Source organism: Squalius cephalus, assembly GCF_949319135.1.
Source record: "Squalius cephalus genome assembly, chromosome: 21".
Taxonomy (NCBI): domain Eukaryota; kingdom Metazoa; phylum Chordata; class Actinopteri; order Cypriniformes; family Leuciscidae; genus Squalius; species Squalius cephalus.
In genome coordinates this window covers 14,371,018-14,389,567 of record NC_137142.1, presented here as the reverse complement: position 1 = coordinate 14,389,567, position 18,550 = coordinate 14,371,018, and the positions used below count along the sequence as shown (strand labels likewise).

The window sequence follows — 18,550 nt, the reverse complement described above, 5'->3', positions numbered from 1 at the left end:
AGAAACCTGTTACTTTACAGTTAATCATTTATTTAGCAGATTTAAAATTATTTTACTTTGTAAAAAAAAAAAAAAAGATTTCACAACATTACTGTTTTTACTGCCTTTTGATCAAATAAATGCAGACTAAATAAAAATATTCTTTAAAAAAAAAAAAACTTATGAATGGTAGTGAACCTGCTATTAAAGTACATGATAAATGAGATATAAGATATATTTCTAGAGGACTGTAGTTAGAGCATAACTGTATTGGTGGCTCATTTCTTATATGTGACCCTGGACCACAAATGAATAATTTTATGAGTATTTTTTTTTAAATTGAGATTTATACATCATCTGAAAGCTGAATACATAATCTTTCCATTGATGTATGGTTTGTTAGGATAGGACAATATACTGTATGGCCGAGATACAACTATTGAACATCTGGACACTTTTAAAGTTGTCCATTCATATTGGCGATTGTGCTGCATCCACTCCATATATTTAAGGTGGGAAAATTACAAAATATCTTCATGGAACATGATCTTTACTTAATATCCTAATGATTTTTGGCATAAAAGAAAAATCGATAATTTTGACCCATACAATGTTTTGTTGGCTATTGCCACAAATATACCCGTGCGACTTAAGACTGGTTTTGTGATCCAGGGTCACATATATTTGTTTTTGAGATTTGGCATTCAGAAGTTGTTTTCTATAGTGAATATTTAGTTATTTTACAAGGCATATAGTTTTGATGGTTCATGGATCGAAACTGTTTGGGTTCAGGTCTTTAACCACTAAACCAATACCACCAAAGCAGCTTCTCTGTCAGTACCATGAGACATCTCTTTGTCTAGAATAACTGTTGTGTGGTGGATTTTGAGAATCTAATATTCTCTATTGTCACTTGTGCTTGTGACTACAGCTCTGAGACCCTCTTCAGAGACATTGAGTCTCGTCTTTGCTTTTCATCTGAGTCCATTTGGATTTGGCAGCCTTTCCCCCTTTGTTCCTCGGCGTGCAATTAATGAAGCACGTATTTCTTTCGGCCAGGCTGTGTGGTGACAGGTTCTAAGGAAGGGATGTTTTCTAGAAATGAGAGTCAGGTTTGGTCACACTGAAATATTTGTAGCACTAACAAGTTCAACTTACATTAGTAATTAGTACCACGCCATGTGCTGCTATTTTTCCTGTGTCATTTGCATGGTCTTTTTTGGCTCAGAAAAGCACTAAAGGAATATGGTAATACTTTATTTTGATGGTCTCTTTTGAACATTCTGTTGACTATAAGTAACTTTGCAACTACATGTCAACTTATTCTAACCCTAACCCTACTAAAACTCTACTAACACTCTGATGAGAGTAGGTTCAACGTTACTTAAAGTCAACAGAATGTGTTAAAGGGACCATCAAAATAAAGTGAAACCAATACGATAAAAGTAGTTATGATCTGAGTAGTTAAAGGGATACTTCACCCAAAAATTTAAATTCTGTTATGATATACCCTCATTTCATTCCAAACCTGTATGACTTTTGTTATTCTGTGGAACACAAAATACCCATACCATGAAAGTAAATGGGGTCCAAACAACATTGACAAAAATTCGAAATATTTTTTTTTCTGCTCTTCAGAAGTAAATCACACAGGGTCTGAACAACATGCGAGTGATTAAATGATGATAGACTTTTCATTTTTTTAGGTGAACTATTCCTTTAACATGCATTATCGTGTTAATTCGGGTTGTTTCGTTATGATCTTTCTCAATAATTATATGATATCTGTATAATTCCAGTTATTAATTGTTTAGTCTTGTCTGGTCCATGCTGCAAATTGAAAATGGCTTCTATTTAATCTTAATCATCTTCAAATATGAAAATTACACGGTGCTTCAGAAGCGAAATGAGCAAGTATGAGCCAGGCCTCTCTGTGCGGTGACCGATAAGAACAGAGAAATCGTATTTACCAAATTCAATTTTCATTGAATAAAGAGGCCACCCGAGTCTGCCCCCTTGAGTGTAATTTGAGCCACTGGAATGGATTTTAGCCCTGTGGTATTATTATAAAGAGGGAGGGGTCTCTGCCCTCATATAAACAAGCTTCATATTTGCTATCAGAGCCGCTCTTATTGGGCTCAAATAATGCGGATTTCATGCCTATTCATGATAAATTTAAATGAATTTGCTGTTGAGTTTAGTCTCTAATCTGTTTGCATGATTATTTATGTGGACGCATGTTCATTAATAAATTTGTTCGTTAACGTGTTTACTCTTCGCACCAAATCAAAATTGGCCTGTGCAGGCAAACAATTACGGAACACAAATGCACAACTCTATCAGCTCCCTCTGCCATGATTGTGCATATTTTGAGGTGCAATTTTAATTAGCCCCGAGAGATTTTCTCAAACAACGTGGGGAAAAAAGCTGCTGATTTTGATGACATTCATATCATAACTCTGTGCCTTTCTTCTTGGAAGTCATTATGTATATTCGCTAGCGTATACGAGCTCAGCGAGAGTGAGAAGGCTCATCTTTTTTTCCCTCTGATATTCACGCAGAGTGGAACCTTTAGAGGAATAATTCAGACAAAAATGACAATAATGTCACAATTTACTCACCCTGTAGTGTTGTTCTAAACCTGTATGACTTTCTTCCTTTTGTGGACAGAAAAAAGTGCTTTTTGTGCTGGTGACTGAACCTGTGAAGCTTCAAAAAGGACACAAAAGCATCAACAAATTATATAATAAAAATAGTCAGTACCAGGTTTTGTGTGGAATTCAAACTGAAATGTTAGTCATCATTCACAAAAAAAAAGTCCTAGAAGTGTTCACGAGAGAAATAGAGATCTGTGAACGAGTTGTTCATTTGAATTGAATCTTTTCAGTGAATCATTTCACCTCAATCCAGTTCACAAAGCCGGTCTAAATGATTTGGATATGAATCAGACTGATCTGATTCTTGATTTTGACTCACTGAATGAATGATCCGGGTTGAGGTGGTTAAAAGCTCACTGGAGAGGAAGATTGTAAGTGAATGACAACTTAAATGTTGGTCTGTTCTTCACATAAAAGTGTAGTATGACTTCAAATAACTTGAAATATAGTGTACAGTTTTTATGGTTGACTTTTATGGTGCTTCTACATCCTTTAAAAAGCTTTCATTGTAATCAAAATAAACAGGAACAGGACCATTTAATGTGGTTTTTTTGTGTTCCACGAAAGAAAGCCATATACAGATTTGGAAAAACATGAGATTGGAGGACAAACTGAGGTTAAACTGTTTCTGGACTGGATTGCTCATTCACGTAGACTTGAATGCATGTTGTTGATGCCAAACAATGAAGTATGTTCATTTTGCAAGAGTATCAAGAATACTCTTGTAGGTACACAAATACACTGTTTTATAAAATGGTAATGAGCAACAGGGATAAAATAAAAAAGGAGGAAAATGTGTGGCGAATACCTGAAGTCACCATTACAATCCTGTTTGCTTGTAAGCCTTGTTCATTTAAATGACTTTCGTTATCCTATAAACATGGCTTCATGATAGGGTTTGTATATAATCTGATTCAAATGATTTCTTTCCCATCTCAGCGCAACCGATGAGATGTTTCTCCAAAGCTATCTGTAAGGTTTAGTATATGTCCCAGCATTGTGAAAATAATAAGTTACCTTGATTTAAAGGCGTGATCTTTCTCGCGGAGGCCAAATGTTGCTTAGCTCTGCATCGGTCATACAGACTCTCGCTTGAATACTTACAACTCTATCAATTCCCTCATGTATAAAAAAGCACAGGACGGCGAAACTTTGACATAAATCTCCATTTTTCCCTCGTAAAATATTCCTCTGAAGAGATAGAGGTGATGATTGGTATAGCAAAGTTCTTGTAATGGTTTGCCACTAACTCTTTTTCTAAGAGATGACCTTATGTTTTATCTATCTATCTATCTATCTATCTATCTTTCTATCTATCTATCTATCTATCTATCTATCTATCTATCTATCTATCTATCTATCTATCTATCTATCTATCTATCTATCTATCTATCTATCTATCTATCTATCTATCTATCTATCTGGCATTGTCATGTTGTGTTGGTGTATGGGTAGCTGACATGCAGTGACAAGTGACACGTCCTGTAATCTGGTTTGCTGTATTCAATATAAAACTACATTTTAAACAGTATTTTTTCACGTTATTTTATAATTATTATAACCTTACCTTGATTGGGAAAGTACATGGAATGTAGTTTATACTTTAAACAATCACAGGATTAAACTAAGAAATTAGAAAAAAAAAAAAAAGGTTTTATTTTCATGCATCCTAAAATTGTATATACAAAATATTCATGGTAAATTTAAAGGCATCTAAATGCATAAAATGCTTGGAAATGATTATGGAATAATATATGTTTCATACATAATGCAAGTATTACCTTCAAAAGTAGTGGCATTTTTTAACTGTTGAAGATATAGTCTCAAGCAGTTCTAGAAGAAAATTGACAGGCATCAGGAGGAGTTATTAAAAATTAACTGCATGTTTAGTGCTATGCAACATAGATGCTTGCATGATTTAAGTTAATAAAAATTGTCAATACGTTTGTTATGATATCTACATAATTTCCTTGATTTTGGAATCATATAGGAATAAAGACATGCGGTTGGTGATCATTTTATGTTGTATTTTTGTCAGGTGTCCAATGCTACTTTTTTTCATACAGAATTGAATTAAGTGTAATGCTGAGTTGCTTTGTGAAGTGCCTTTAAAGGATTATTGTTAGACTCGAGGCTTATGTATAAAATGAACAGTCCAAAAATAACCACAAAACAGACATGAATAGACCCCTGATTTCAACATTCTGGCAGTTTAAAGCACACATTTTCCTATATTAAGTGAATTACTGCCAGTAACCTGGCATCCTAACAGTACAATTGTTATAAAATATAAAGGATTATTATTAAATAATCATAAGAATAAGATAAGATTTTTTTTTTTTTTTTTGCCAAAGTGTCATATTAATAACTAATTTAAATAAAGCATCAAATCACAAACTTGTGGTCAAATGTTTAGTGTTATTCTGCAACCCTAAATGTAGTGATTCAGTACCATGGACAGCGCCATGTTCAGTTTCGGCTATTTAAAGTCATTAGTTCCTCCTCGTACAATTGCCTAGAAACCGAGTCTATCTTGAGCCTAGCGTAATTCATACACCCACAGACTCCTCCACAGACTGTGTGTCTTTCAAATTCCACCCAGACCGGAAGAGCCAAGTGAGTAACTAGAGAACAGATGCAACTAAACGGAAAATAAATTGGCTTCTCTCTGGTAGAAAATATATTCAACTTCCAATTCCAATGATGATAACGTAATGTTGCTTCTATAATGTCATATAGTCAATGATTGGATGAATTGACCACATATTGAGTGGATCAAATCATATAGGTCTGCTGACATGGCAACCCACAGTAATCCATTCCACAATGTCCTGATAAATGCCTGGAGTCAGTGGCTATTGGTTTGCTGTCGATGCGGTTAGACAGGACAGGGCCACACTTCGTCTTCCATGAGCGAATCAATCCAGCCTGATTTATGTTGTACACAACTAAATATGATTCAAAACTGAGGGTCATTTGGTATGCATGAAATGCTTTTGGATCATTAGTTAACGTACATTTCAGGTACTTAGAAATGTCATGAAATTTTTAAACGAATCATACATTTTCATATATGAATATGCATGAACTACAGATATGCTATCATATAATGCCCTTTACTCACTTTTAATGAAAGTTATTATGCATGCTATCCATGCATATGAAAAAAGGGTGAGTTTTAAAGCTTAATTAAACCTTGAAAAGAGAGCAATTGCTGCGGTTTAATTATGGAGATGTGCTGAGACAAAATCCTCCATAGTCTTCCTCAGGGAAGAGTTACTAAAGGTGTCATGTTATACAGCCTCCGGAAAAAGGCTGTATTTGTTATGCATCGTTTGGAGGCACTATAATTCAATGTTGCTTTTATATTGCACTTTTACAGTATCAACTGGTTAATCGTAGTATAGACTAGTTTTTGTTATATCAGAAGTTCAGATATGAATATTTTACACAATGTAATCAAACATTGATCAGTTAAGTAAATACATACCCGAATGATGTTTATCAGCTAATTTCCCCCTTTTAAATGATTTATTATCAAGCTAAGTTGTGATATATCAGCATGCGATCTTTAGATGTAACCACAGCAATATCAACCGAGATGTGTAAGCATTAATAAATAGGTGAGATGTTTATTCTATCATTTTGCTAGCCAGAGAAGGAGAAATTGGCTGCTACCATCCAGTCAGTTTTCACGGGGTGGTTAACGGTTCCGCTCGTTTTTTCCCTGACGTTTACGTCTCGGAGAAAGAATATTGCGAAAACAAAAGCTATAAAATTGGATGAACTAAAGATATTTACGGATAAATGCCGAAACCAGGATGAACGAACAAGAAAAGGGGACTATTTCTGAGGCATCTCCCCCCTCCGCTGTAGCGCGAGGCAGGAGGCAAGAGAGTATCAATCTGATGCCGTCCGCCGTTTCTAGGCTGGTTTTTTTTTTCCCTCAGGAAAGCGTCCAAAAGGCGCTAATTAATAAAACGAGTGGAAATACACACCGATAGAGAGAGATAAGAGAAAGCTGAAGCAGACCGTTAGGACCAGCGTCAAAGGGAACCACAGGTTCGGGTTTATTTTGCTCTGTGTGGTGTGAGTGTATCTGTGAGCAGCGAGTCGTTCAGCGCCACAGAAAGAGCCTTCAGCCAGCGCTTCAGTCGCACTCAATACGATCTGCACTAAAATTGCGTTTACTTTCTGTCGCTTAAGTAAGAGTGAAGTGGGTGAGATGAGAGAGCACTGTTGAGAATTCCGAGCGACGGATTCACAGAGGGGGAAAAAAGCTTGTTAAAGCTATTTAATCTTCTGTGTGTTGTGTAGGAACGATTCTTGGGGCAGCTGGAGCTCTAAAGGATGCAGAACTGTGCTCACCGATGCATCCCACACCAAATGCTTATGTGATCGGGTATCTACCTTCGCCATTTTGGCTCAACAACCCAGAGAAATAGTAAGTATTGGAATTGACTTCTACGGGGGATCACAAGAGATGCTGTATTGATTAAAGTGCGTGTGTGGTTTTCAAAGTGATATTTAATAACTGACTTCAATTATGTCATATTTGATTAAGATAGAAATCTACCTGTGCAAAGCTTGTGCAGCCTGTGTGTGAGAGAGCTCAGATTCTTCTGTGATTAATTGCTATTGAAGTATTAAATTATTATATGGACAGTATATCGTTAATATTTTAATTATTGTTTCACCATTTATTTAAGCTTCCCCCTCCACATATTGATGTAAACTAAGGGTAAAAAACTATGATGACTATCATAATCTCCATTTTGCCTTTCCTAAATGTTGCTCAAAGCATTTGGATGTGTTCATGTTTGAGATGGCATCTGCTGTAGCCTCTTTATCAGTGAGATTAAATAAGATATTTATATGAATAAAATAATTCTTAGCGTTGAGATATTGTGCAGATATTCCTGGATTGTGCAAATAAATGATAGCTTTCTTATTATGCAATAATGGCTTCATCCTCTTATTAAAGGTCCCGTCTCATTGACGTAGATTAATGTAACCGTATAATATTAATCTACCTTTTACCTTTGTTATGTATTGCACATAGCATTTGGATAAGCTTCACATTTGAGATACAGTGCCATCAGCTGTGGTCTCTACTAGTAGATTCAGCAGACAGCAAAACATGGCTGTTTTATTCTACAGAGTAAGAGGCAGCCATTTTTTTCTCTACCCATGTGACCAGTCAGTGAATAAATGGCTCCCGTGTGAAAATGATGGTGTTGTCTTGCGTCTCCGTGATTCAGCAGGGGCAAAGTTTGATAACTCCTATCATTGCAATGCACGGCTGATATGTCACAATGACTTGTGACTCCTGGGAGCTGGATTGAGGGGGTTGTCAGATGAAATTCTGGGGGAAAAGACATAAATAAAGGGACTAGCTGGGATATGCACTGCCAGGGCTTAGTTAAGGCCTGTGAACCTAATACAAGCAACTATTTAAGATGATAGGTAGTCATATATAGGCCTATATATGTTTGTGGACACAATATATGTACACACATTATGTTCTGAGATTCTAAACTGTGCTCAAAATGATGGTCAACATCCAGTGATGCATGTTACATCATTTAAACACCAAAACGAGAGACATCACAGGGGCCGAGACAGTCCAGTCGCATACAAATATATAGGAGAAATTATAACAAATCAATATGTCGGCAAAAGTCCCTCCTTAGTTTAAAGAGCCAATCACATTTTTGATAGACAAATGAAAGTCCCCTATCCTACTTTTAAAAGACCCAATCACCCTTTTCATTGAAGCGTTTTTTATTTTTGTAAATGCCATTAAAAATACCACTATTTTCCATGATTTGAACTAAAGAGTTTATTAGTTTATGGGACCATTGTTGTCATATTTTTTTGTTCGCACAAACTTAGTTGCTTTATTTTCCTGTTATCTCTGTAAAGCTGTATATAATAAATAAAGGTGACTTAACTTGATATTTTAATGTGTCATAGTTCTAATGTGATTACATGTTATTCGAATGTAACCCAGACATTCCATTTTGGAGGTTTTCCGATTCAAGGAGTTGCACTTGCATTACTGGAAATACCTACCAAATGACATCAAAGTGGTCTGGTTTGGCTTAAAAGAGATTGTTACGTATTTTAGTTAATTATGGCTTGTGACATTAAACACCCACCTGTTGATAATGAGCACTATTCATTTGTATGGGGGCAAAACACCTTTTATTTATTTGAAGGGGAGATTGAATGGGGACAAATGAATTAGAGACCAAAAAAGCTTGTGCTTTAATCCTCTGAATTTGTGCAGTATAAATGGCTATGCTGCAACAAGCTAGTGCGCTGTAATGTGCTTTATTACAAGGCACTGAAATGGGCTTTTATTAGTGGTACATGGGTTTGAAAATCACTCACTGAAGCTCTTGTGTGCCATTCACAGGCTATGGAGTACTCAGGGGTTCCATCTGTGACACTAATAGTGGGCTGTGGTCTGTCCTGTCTGGCCTTGATCACACTGGCCGTGGTGTATGGTATTCTATGGAGGTAAGTGCATTGATGTACAAGGGATATTACAAATAATGCCATTGCACTTTTTGGGGAATGCAACTTTGATATGCCATTTCTTTTCAGGTACATCAGGTCAGAGAGATCAATCATTCTGATCAATTTCTGCCTTTCAATCATCTGCTCCAACATCCTGATACTAGTTGGACAGACGCAGACACACAATGCGGTAAATATTTCAATTTTATCCGTCTCTAATGTATTTTACTCCGATATTGCCAGATTAGATTGAAATTGCGTAAGGCCACCAAGCATTTACTGAGAATTTGAGCGTCGATTTGTACTTGAACAAAATGTCCACTCTGGATGCTCATGTTTATTTCTCGGCTTGCGTGTGGGCTGATTTTGTAGGCTTGTCTTGCATGCCAGACAGCTTCTCTGCACTAATATTATGTCAATCTAGACATTTACGGGTTTATAATGTAAACGAAACATTGCTTTTACTTAATACTGGTGAAGAACTTTCTGTCTGCTGTTTGTATATCATACCACCCCGCCAGATTGTTTTAATTCCTCTATTTTGAGGCATTGTGACTCACTTAAATTCAAGCTGGCTGGCCTAATTTTTTCTGAAGTGACCTACCTACCTATCCAGATGTTCGAGTTTTTGTGTAGTGAGCTGCATATTCTGTTATATGCTGTTGTGTTTGTATAAACAAATTGCATTATTTTCTTGTGGTAAGCAATTTATGTACAGTACATCTATTTTCAGTTTAGGTTAATTTAGCAAATGTCTGGTAAATGAATCACTTTTTGTTATAGGTTCATTTAAACTGAACCTTTTTTTTAAAGGCATGTATTTAGCAGTATTTGAAGCCAAAGTTATGATACCACTGATGTTGGATTTTATTTCTTTATTGCTGATTTGAAGACATTAACCTAAACGATTTAAATGGTTTCCTCTGCGCATTCAGAAAAGCATGAGCTTCTTTTCACCATTGTTTATCAGTATACTAGATTATATTTGAGTCTTAAATTAGTACTCAGCAAGCCATGGCAGTTATTTTTAGCAAGTGAGTACTTCGCTCTGTGTCCAATGCCAAGGAGAAATAAATACATTAGCCAGAATCCAGCTGGCTGCAGTCTGAATTATACAACGCAAATGCAAAATGGACGGACGCAGGTACGAGACCAGAAAGATTGTGTCCATGTAAACCACAAATGGAATAGACATGTGACTGTGAACTTTTTTGCTCTTGAGTTTGTAATTCCACAAACGAGACATAAAACTTTTACGCTTTGAATGATTGACTTTGTTACATGCTGCGGTTTCATTGTTCTCGCTGAGATGAGCGAGTTTTGACGTCCAAATCTAAACTATCCTAACCTCTTTCCAAGTGATCGGCTTCCATAAAGTCTAAACGGTCTTTCATCATAGTTGAGTCAAGTTTTTTTTTGGTGGTGTGCTGGGATACTTTATACTCACTGATACGAGTAACAAAAAGATTCAATTATTTGCAAGACTTAAACTAAAGTTTATTATTTGCAAAACTTAAACTAAAGTTAACTAAAGTTCATCCTGTTTGTGATGATAATTAGTAGATATGCATAACAGTAAACTTGAAGCAGTCCAAATGGTTCAGTTATATAACAGTCTCTCTGCAATATCCATAGCCCACATGAATCTGAACATTTGTTGCGAATGGTTGTGAATGGAACGTCTAAATTTCAGAATCCAGGTAGGGTGAAAGCACTTTACATGTCTGCAATTCATTTTAAATAGGACTAAATAGGCTCCTAGCTAGATGGCAACGCTCAAAATGATTTCTTTTTTCCAGCTCATTGTGTGGAGATGGTGTATATAAGTCATTCAATATGTAATTATAAGATGCAGATCCTGATCAGTAGATCCTAGAGTCAAATTTTCTCACATTCACCATTTCAAATTCAACATCAGGGATGATTGGATATGGGAAATTGCAGAACTTCGGAAGAACAAAGATTAATTATTCACTCTCACGCTTACAAATGACGCTCATTTACCCTCGTTTGAGTAAACAAGATAAAAGAGGTTGATTTCTCACTGCTTACAAGCTTGTCAGGACTAGCACAGCTGGTGGTTTTTGGTTATCATCAGAGGAGGGTTTACACAGAGTGGAACGTTATTCCTACGCTGCCCACACAGATAGGGCTTCTGAGTGAGTCAACGCTGCTGCGGGAATAACACATTACTCAGTCACACAGTCAGACATTTCAGCGCAGTTTCAGGGCAGCACAAGGCATGAGCTTTCTCCAATTCTAATTTTAACGAGCGTTCTGGGATGGAAGGAAGTCAATTCCCAAGGTTAAAACAAATGAATTTCCTGTTACATTAAACTGATCAAAAGAAGCCGTTGACTGTAGCTCTGCTCCATCACCTGGTGAGATGCTTGACTGGCATTCTTCTGAATGCACCTTAAGGACGTATGGGTTATAAAAGCGTTCCTTTAGGACAAACAGAAAGACTTTAATTAAGCTGGCTTTATTTGTTCTATAAAACATGTTTTTTTTTTAATAGTAATTCTGCTTGAAATTATTCTAATTATTTAATAAGATAAAATAAAAAAGTTATTAATTAATTCAGAGCGACGCGTTCAAAATTAAGCATTACTATTTAAACCAAAAAAGAAAACTTTAAAAATATGTTTAAATAGACTAAATAAATCCAAATCAGGCATGTGCTTAGGACACCGACATCTGTACAGAAAACAGTCCCATACACGTCATAGTTTCCAAAATATTCATATTTATTTAAACACTGAACACTGCAGGAATGTATTCTCTCCATTTTTAATATTTTAGAGACTCAATGATTCTAAAATCATTTTTGAAACAATGAAAACCAAGTTTCGTTTTATGGCACTTTTACAAATGTAAAACTGTGCAAAGATTAAATATTCAGTAATTAATTATTGAATGTTTTTTCTTTGCACAGAATAACATTCACAATGACTATGTTTACGTGTGCACCAATAATGAGAGATATTTTTTTTTTTTGTACAATAATCAGAGTAAGGACTTCGCAGTAAGATGTTTACATGACACAAGCAAAACTCTTCACGCCTGTTTACATGCAATTTGCATTATTCTGATTATTCATTAAGAAATGTTAATTTTAATGCAATTCTTCACATATCCCAATGCAAAGCACAAATAATGAACTATCATACAGTAGGTGTGTTAATATTATTCGAAAAACATAGCAATGCCGCTGTAAGTGGGATGCCTACGCTGCCGTCACGTTTTTCACAGCGTTTCTGAATGAAGATAAGGAGCAGAGACTGCGCAGCGGTCTGAAAACTTCAGAATAATGTCACTCATGAAGTTCATTCATGAAAGTGTGTAAAAACAAGTCACCCATGTACGTCCGAGCACATGTGCACTTTGGTCAGAGCTGTAATGCAATTACGGTGTTTACATGCCTGTTTAAAGCAGCATACGCCATATAGTTTTATGTGATTGTGGTTACTACGATTGAGCTTAATCGCATTCGTTTGATAAAAGTATTGTGTTTACATGAGGTTTTAACGCAATATTGCCCATTATAATCCCATTATGAGGGTGCATGTAAACGTAGTCAATGTATGACATTTTGTATCAATGTGAAACTTTTCAGTTTCCTCTCCATCCATCCACCATCTTGGATGAACAATTTCACAAGCTTATTGCAGTTTATTCTGTTAGTTCCTTATTCGTAAACACTACATGTGATACTGCCTTTAAAATGTAGCCAAAACGAGATCTCTTTGAAGGCAAAATAGTTTTGCTGCCTACGTTTTGTAACAGCTTTTTGTGTTTGGGAGCATGCCTATAATGCCTTAAGGTTTTGGAACAGAGCTTTGGTGCCTTCATGGGATATTTGCCATTAAACATGCCATTTATAAAAAAAATAAGATAAAAATTTGACATGCATCTGCTTTAGTTTGTTGAGGTATGATTTATCGTTATTGATGTCGTTATTCTAAGAACGCTCAGTGTAAGTCTTAATGACGGCAGTGCAGCAGGTCCTCCATTAATGGACCATAATTACATCTGGACCTCTGCTCGGTCCACTTCTAAGGCATCAGTACAGCATTTTAAATGGTCAGTGCATCTGTGTTACCATGACAATAAAATGCCATTCTCTAGTGTATCACTGTCTTGCCAGTTCTTTTTGCAGCCATTTGCCACGCTCTCAAGTAGCAATTTAGTGTAATTCCTGCTTCATCACACTGGCGAAGACGATGGATACGTGTCTCAGAGGGTGCAGGTTTGTGCTTCCAGATGAAGGTCACACATATGACGTGATGGCCATGCGAGAGAGAGCACTCAGCCTGCGGCTTCTCTGAACGTTGAGCTGATCTGAAGGCCTGTCAGTGCTGATCATAAACACTGCCATCTTCTTTTTTAATTCCACACCACGTCATTTTACATTTAGCATGAGGGAGGATTCAACATTTTCCCCAAATGAATGCAAATCTGCTTTTCTGTTTATAATAATTTGTTTACATTTATATAGCGCTTTTCTGGGTACTCAAAGCGCTTTACATATGGAAGGGGGGAGTCTCCTTAAAACACCACCAATGTGCTGCATCCACCTGCATGATGCGACGGCAGCCATAGTGCGCCAGAACGCCCACCACACACCAGTTTACTGGTGGAGAGGAGACAGAGTGATAGAGCCAGTGAGTATATATGGAGATGATTAGGAGGCCATGATGATGGACAGAGGCCACTGGGCAAATTTGGCCAGTATACACCACTACTCTTTTTTTTTTTTTCAAAAGTCATCGAAAAATTTGAATGACCACATTTTTAATGACCACAGAGAGTCAGGACCCCAGTTTAATGTCTCATCTGAAGGACGGTGCTTTTTGACAGTATAGTGTCACCATCACTATAATGGGGCGTTAGGACTCACACAGACCACCTGCTGACCACACAGACAGACCCCCTGCTGACCTCATTAACACCTCTATTAGCAGCTAGTTTTTGGAGGAGGTTTCCCATTCAGGTACTGACCAGGCTCAGCCCTGCTTAGCTTCAGTGGGCAACCAGTCTTGGGCAACAGGTGATATGGTTGCTGGCAATGAATGGGAAATTAAAAAATGTTGACCCATCAACAACTATTATTATAAGCAAAAGCTGTATTATAGAATGATTCATTTTTTTTGTGTGTAACAAAGGCTTGACGTCCTTATTGCATCAAAGATGTAAAGCGGTTCAACTACCCTCCCACGAAATGATTAAGGCTGCTGACAACGGTTTAGCCCCCTGTGAGTTATTTAAAATGTGCTTTTCTTTTTTCTGTTGTCTGGAGCCTTCATAAGATTTGACTTAATGTCAGCTTTGAAAGTAGGAGACGGTGCACAGACATGCCTCTTACTTGGTTATATTGGTTAATGAATAAAACATGCAACTGAGGACATGCAACAAATGGCAAATAATAGGAACCTTAGATGTTCATTACAAACCTGCTCTCAATAAAGGAGATTTGTCAGTTGAAATGTGGCACAAATATAGACCTTTTGTCAATGTTTTTGTTTGTTTGTGTGTGTGCAGTAGACCCTTTATGAGACCTATGAGAAATGACTGTGTATTCTTCTAGTGTGTGTTGTTATAGGGCCCTATCATACACCCGGCGCAATGCAGCAAGTGTTTTTTGCTAGTTTCAGCCCGACGCAGTTATCATTTTCACGTCCTGCGCCATGTTGTTTAAATACCAAATGCATTTGCGCCCATCGGCGTGCTGGTCTGAAAACGAGGTGTGTTCAGGCGCAGTTGCTATTTTGAGGCAACTGAAATAGATTTTTTTTTATTTAAAGAGCGTGTTTGTAATATGCGCCTATAGGCGGGTCCACTACGCGCGCGCACTTTGTCCCGTAGATCTGTTTCCTCTCTGGAGAAGCGCTCAGTTTTTCTGCTTGCAAATTCCACCATGTAAATCTCAAATCCGCCATGGCGTGAGCGCAACTGGCTTTTAAAGGGAATGGGAGATGAGAATCTGATTGGTTTATTCCATGTTACGCCCAAAACACACCCATTACTCATTAATAGAATAGGGACAACCCTTTTAGACCATGCGCCGGGCGCACAGACTATTTTTCCTGTCGTTAAACTAGCAAAAGTGGATTCGGACCTTAGGTGCTGCTAATGGAATAAGCGGATACTTATTCTTTATAAGAACTACAGCACAGAACATACGTCTTTACCTCTAAAAGAGTTAGTTCATCCAAAAATTTCATTTCTGTCATTAATTACTCACCCTCATGTCATTCCAAACCGATAAGCCCTTCGCTCATCTTCAGAACACAAATGAAAATATTTTTGATGAAATCTGAGAGCTTTCTGACTCCTCCATAGACTGCAACATCTGCACGCTGACACATGCTACTGACACAGGATCCGGCCAATACCGAGCCGGCGTTCTGGAGTAGAACCCGGAAACGCTGCTCTGTGTTTACAACGTGAACAGCGTCAGAGACTGACACGGAAGAGAAGAAACTGTTGAATGAAGTCTTTATTTTTTTTTTTTTTTTTTTTTTTCGTGCACAAAAATATTCTCAGCACTTCATAACATTAAGGTTGAACCACTGTAGTCACAGTGACTATTTTAACAATGTCTTAACTACTTTCTGGGCCTTGAAATTGGTAATAATGTTGCAGTCAGAGACCTCTTGGATTTCATCAAAAAGATCTTCATTTGTGTTCTGAAGATGAACGAAGGGCTTACGGGTTTGGAATGACATGAGGGTGAGTAATTAATGACAGAAATTTCATTTTTGGGTGAACTAACTCTTTAAGAGGTAAAGACGTAAGTTCAGTGCTGTAGTTCTTATAAAAAGTAAGCCGGACAGACACAAAGTCTGTTCTTATTCCATTAGAAGCACCTAAGGTGTCTTATGGGGCTGTAGGATTATTATATGGTGTTTAGAGACTTCCTCTTATCTCTCGCTGCAAGAAAAGGTGCCATTTAATCCTGTGGCTCGTTGTGAAGGATCAGAGTGCCAGTATGTACTAGTTGTCAGAGCAAATGAAATGGCAGATTTATATGAACCAGACTTTATTCACTTTGAGGCACTGAACTTTTACTTTCAATTTAAAGTATAAGTTGGTCTAACTTAAAAAAATCTATCTATCTATCTATCTATCTATCTATCTATCTATCTATCTATCTATCTATCTATCTATCTATCTATCGTTCTATCGTTCTATCGTTCTATCTGTCGTTCTAACAACTGCTGTTTATATCAGTATTCAAAGTACATAAAGCATATACAACCTTAAAACCTTTTTTAAACTTTTTAAAAGGCCAACATGACAGTCTTGACAAACTTTCGTTTCTAGTTAAACGAGACAATTTCTTAAAATTTCAATTAATTTTAGTTCTACTTCCCAACATTCAAATTAGAGATGCTATTCTGCTACCTCATTTCAAATCCAGGAATTAAATTTGAATTTAAAAGTCTGATCTGTATAATGCACAATCCTTTTGTGGTCAGCCAAAAAAGAAACTTGTTGCTAAGACAGAGCTTATTTTATAGTTTAATAGAAGATTGCAAAGACATTTTTGAATATTGTGCACTGATGCACCATCCGCCATAAGACCCGAAATGTGCATTACAAAGTAAAAATGGTTCTTTTTTGTTTCATATTGATTTTAAATGATAGGAAAAAGCATCATGTTGTAGCTGCTCTCTTAAGGAGTGATGGTCAGCTCTCCTGAACGTTTCTCAGTATCGTTTTTCACCAGACCTCAAAAACCTCATGTTTACAGAGGTAAATAATTCTAATCTTCACCTTCAAGACGAGTCTATAATTTAGTGTGTAATTTAGTCTGTATTTATGTGCAACTTCTTTTTGATCAGTTGCTGACTTGTTTATCTTCTCAAGTACTAAGATGTGAGGATAGCCCATGGCACCTTTCCAAACGCAAACATGGTGGATTTTGATTGGAAAGAACCGATGTGAATAACGTTTGAACATGATGAAAAACATTAAAATGTACTTTTCCTGTGGAATTTTCATTTTGTAAGCGTTGACACTAGTAATAGTCAATCCAGGCAGCAGTGAAGGAAACTATAGAAGAAAATGCTGTATTATTTGTGGTAAATATACTAGATATGCTCCTATTAAGCAGAGATCAGTGCAGCCATACTTTATGAATTGTTTAGATGCTACTAGTGTAGTGTCTGCTTTTATTTTACCTTACCTGTTGAATAATAGAAAGCAACATTTTCATATCTTGGTGTAGCAGCAGCATTTGTCATAAATATTAATGTAGGAAAGACATTTATGTCAAAACAGAAACAATCCTGCTCAAACAGCTGAATAGTGCTGTTTGTATCAGGGTAGATGTGGGTAGTATGTTACATTAATTGGTGAGGAGAAAAGCATTTCGTACAATAATCTTGACAGAGTGTGAATAAATAGTTGTTAAACTGAGATATTGTTCTACAGCTCAAGGGTGTGATGAAGGCAGGATCCCTGAAATATCCAGACTGGAGGAATAGGGCCATTTTCTTTTCTGTTGCATAATGAGTCTGGCTTAATTGGCCTGGATATCAGCATCATGTCAGTCTGACTCTTAACCACGGCTTACAATATCAACACTTCCTTTACATTGTGCTGATCTGTGAGAGCATTGCACTATTACAAACTACTACTACAGCTCTGGCTTAGATTTGAGCTGCTCTTCACAGAAAGCTGCCATAGAAGCTTCAGAATATAATGAATGGAATAGAGGGAGTATTGAATACTTTTTAAATTGAATACTTGTATTTTTTTTTTTTTGGTCCATGTCACCTGGTCATTGCCAAAGAGCTGTACAATAATTCTGTAAAATTACCGGAGTTAAACAGGCTTCATTGAGATGATTATTAGAAAAACAGAGATAAAATAATAAATTAATTGAGGTTTAATGGAAAAAATTGGCTGATTGAGCAAAATATCCAAGTTATGACGTCCTGAAAAAAAAGTCTTAATTTCTTAGATAATTTTTCTCAGTTACAAAATTGAAAGTCAGGACTGGCTTAATGGCTTTGGTAATTACCTAAATGTTTCATTATTTTAAGTCGCTCCCTCCAATTATCAGAAGTTTATTCCACTTGGTAGAGTCTCACTGGCAGAGGACAATGCAGTGACCTCATATTCCCATCACGTATTTACTTTTAAATGACTTTGATTATGCTACATTATTTTTTTATTATTATTCATGGCATCATTTAATCGCCTCTTCAAAGAGAATATTGAAGCTCCCTCGAAGAATCATCTGAAATGAAAGGATTCTCTGTTGATAAGAAACCGTGACGGATGACTCACAGATCAAATTATTTAGCTTAGAGTCAAAGATTTGAATCCTTCTGACACATCAGCCACTTTGATGATCTGTCGAGATAGCTTTCAATAAA

General features: G+C 36.6%; 1 protein-coding gene across 6 annotated transcripts in view; it reads left to right on the top strand.

Moving 5' to 3' along the window:
- Positions 1-18,550, top strand: part of adgrb3 (adhesion G protein-coupled receptor B3) — a 184,601-nt gene that overhangs the window by 138,788 nt on the left and 27,263 nt on the right. For all 6 annotated transcript variants that reach the window (XM_079854433.1, XM_079854431.1, XM_079854432.1 and 3 more), the window contains 3 exons: positions 6,954-7,080; positions 9,058-9,161; positions 9,249-9,351. In XM_079854433.1, the coding sequence (XP_079710559.1) occupies positions 6,954-7,080; positions 9,058-9,161; positions 9,249-9,351 (334 nt within the window). The remainder of the gene's footprint in view (positions 1-6,953; positions 7,081-9,057; positions 9,162-9,248; positions 9,352-18,550) is intronic.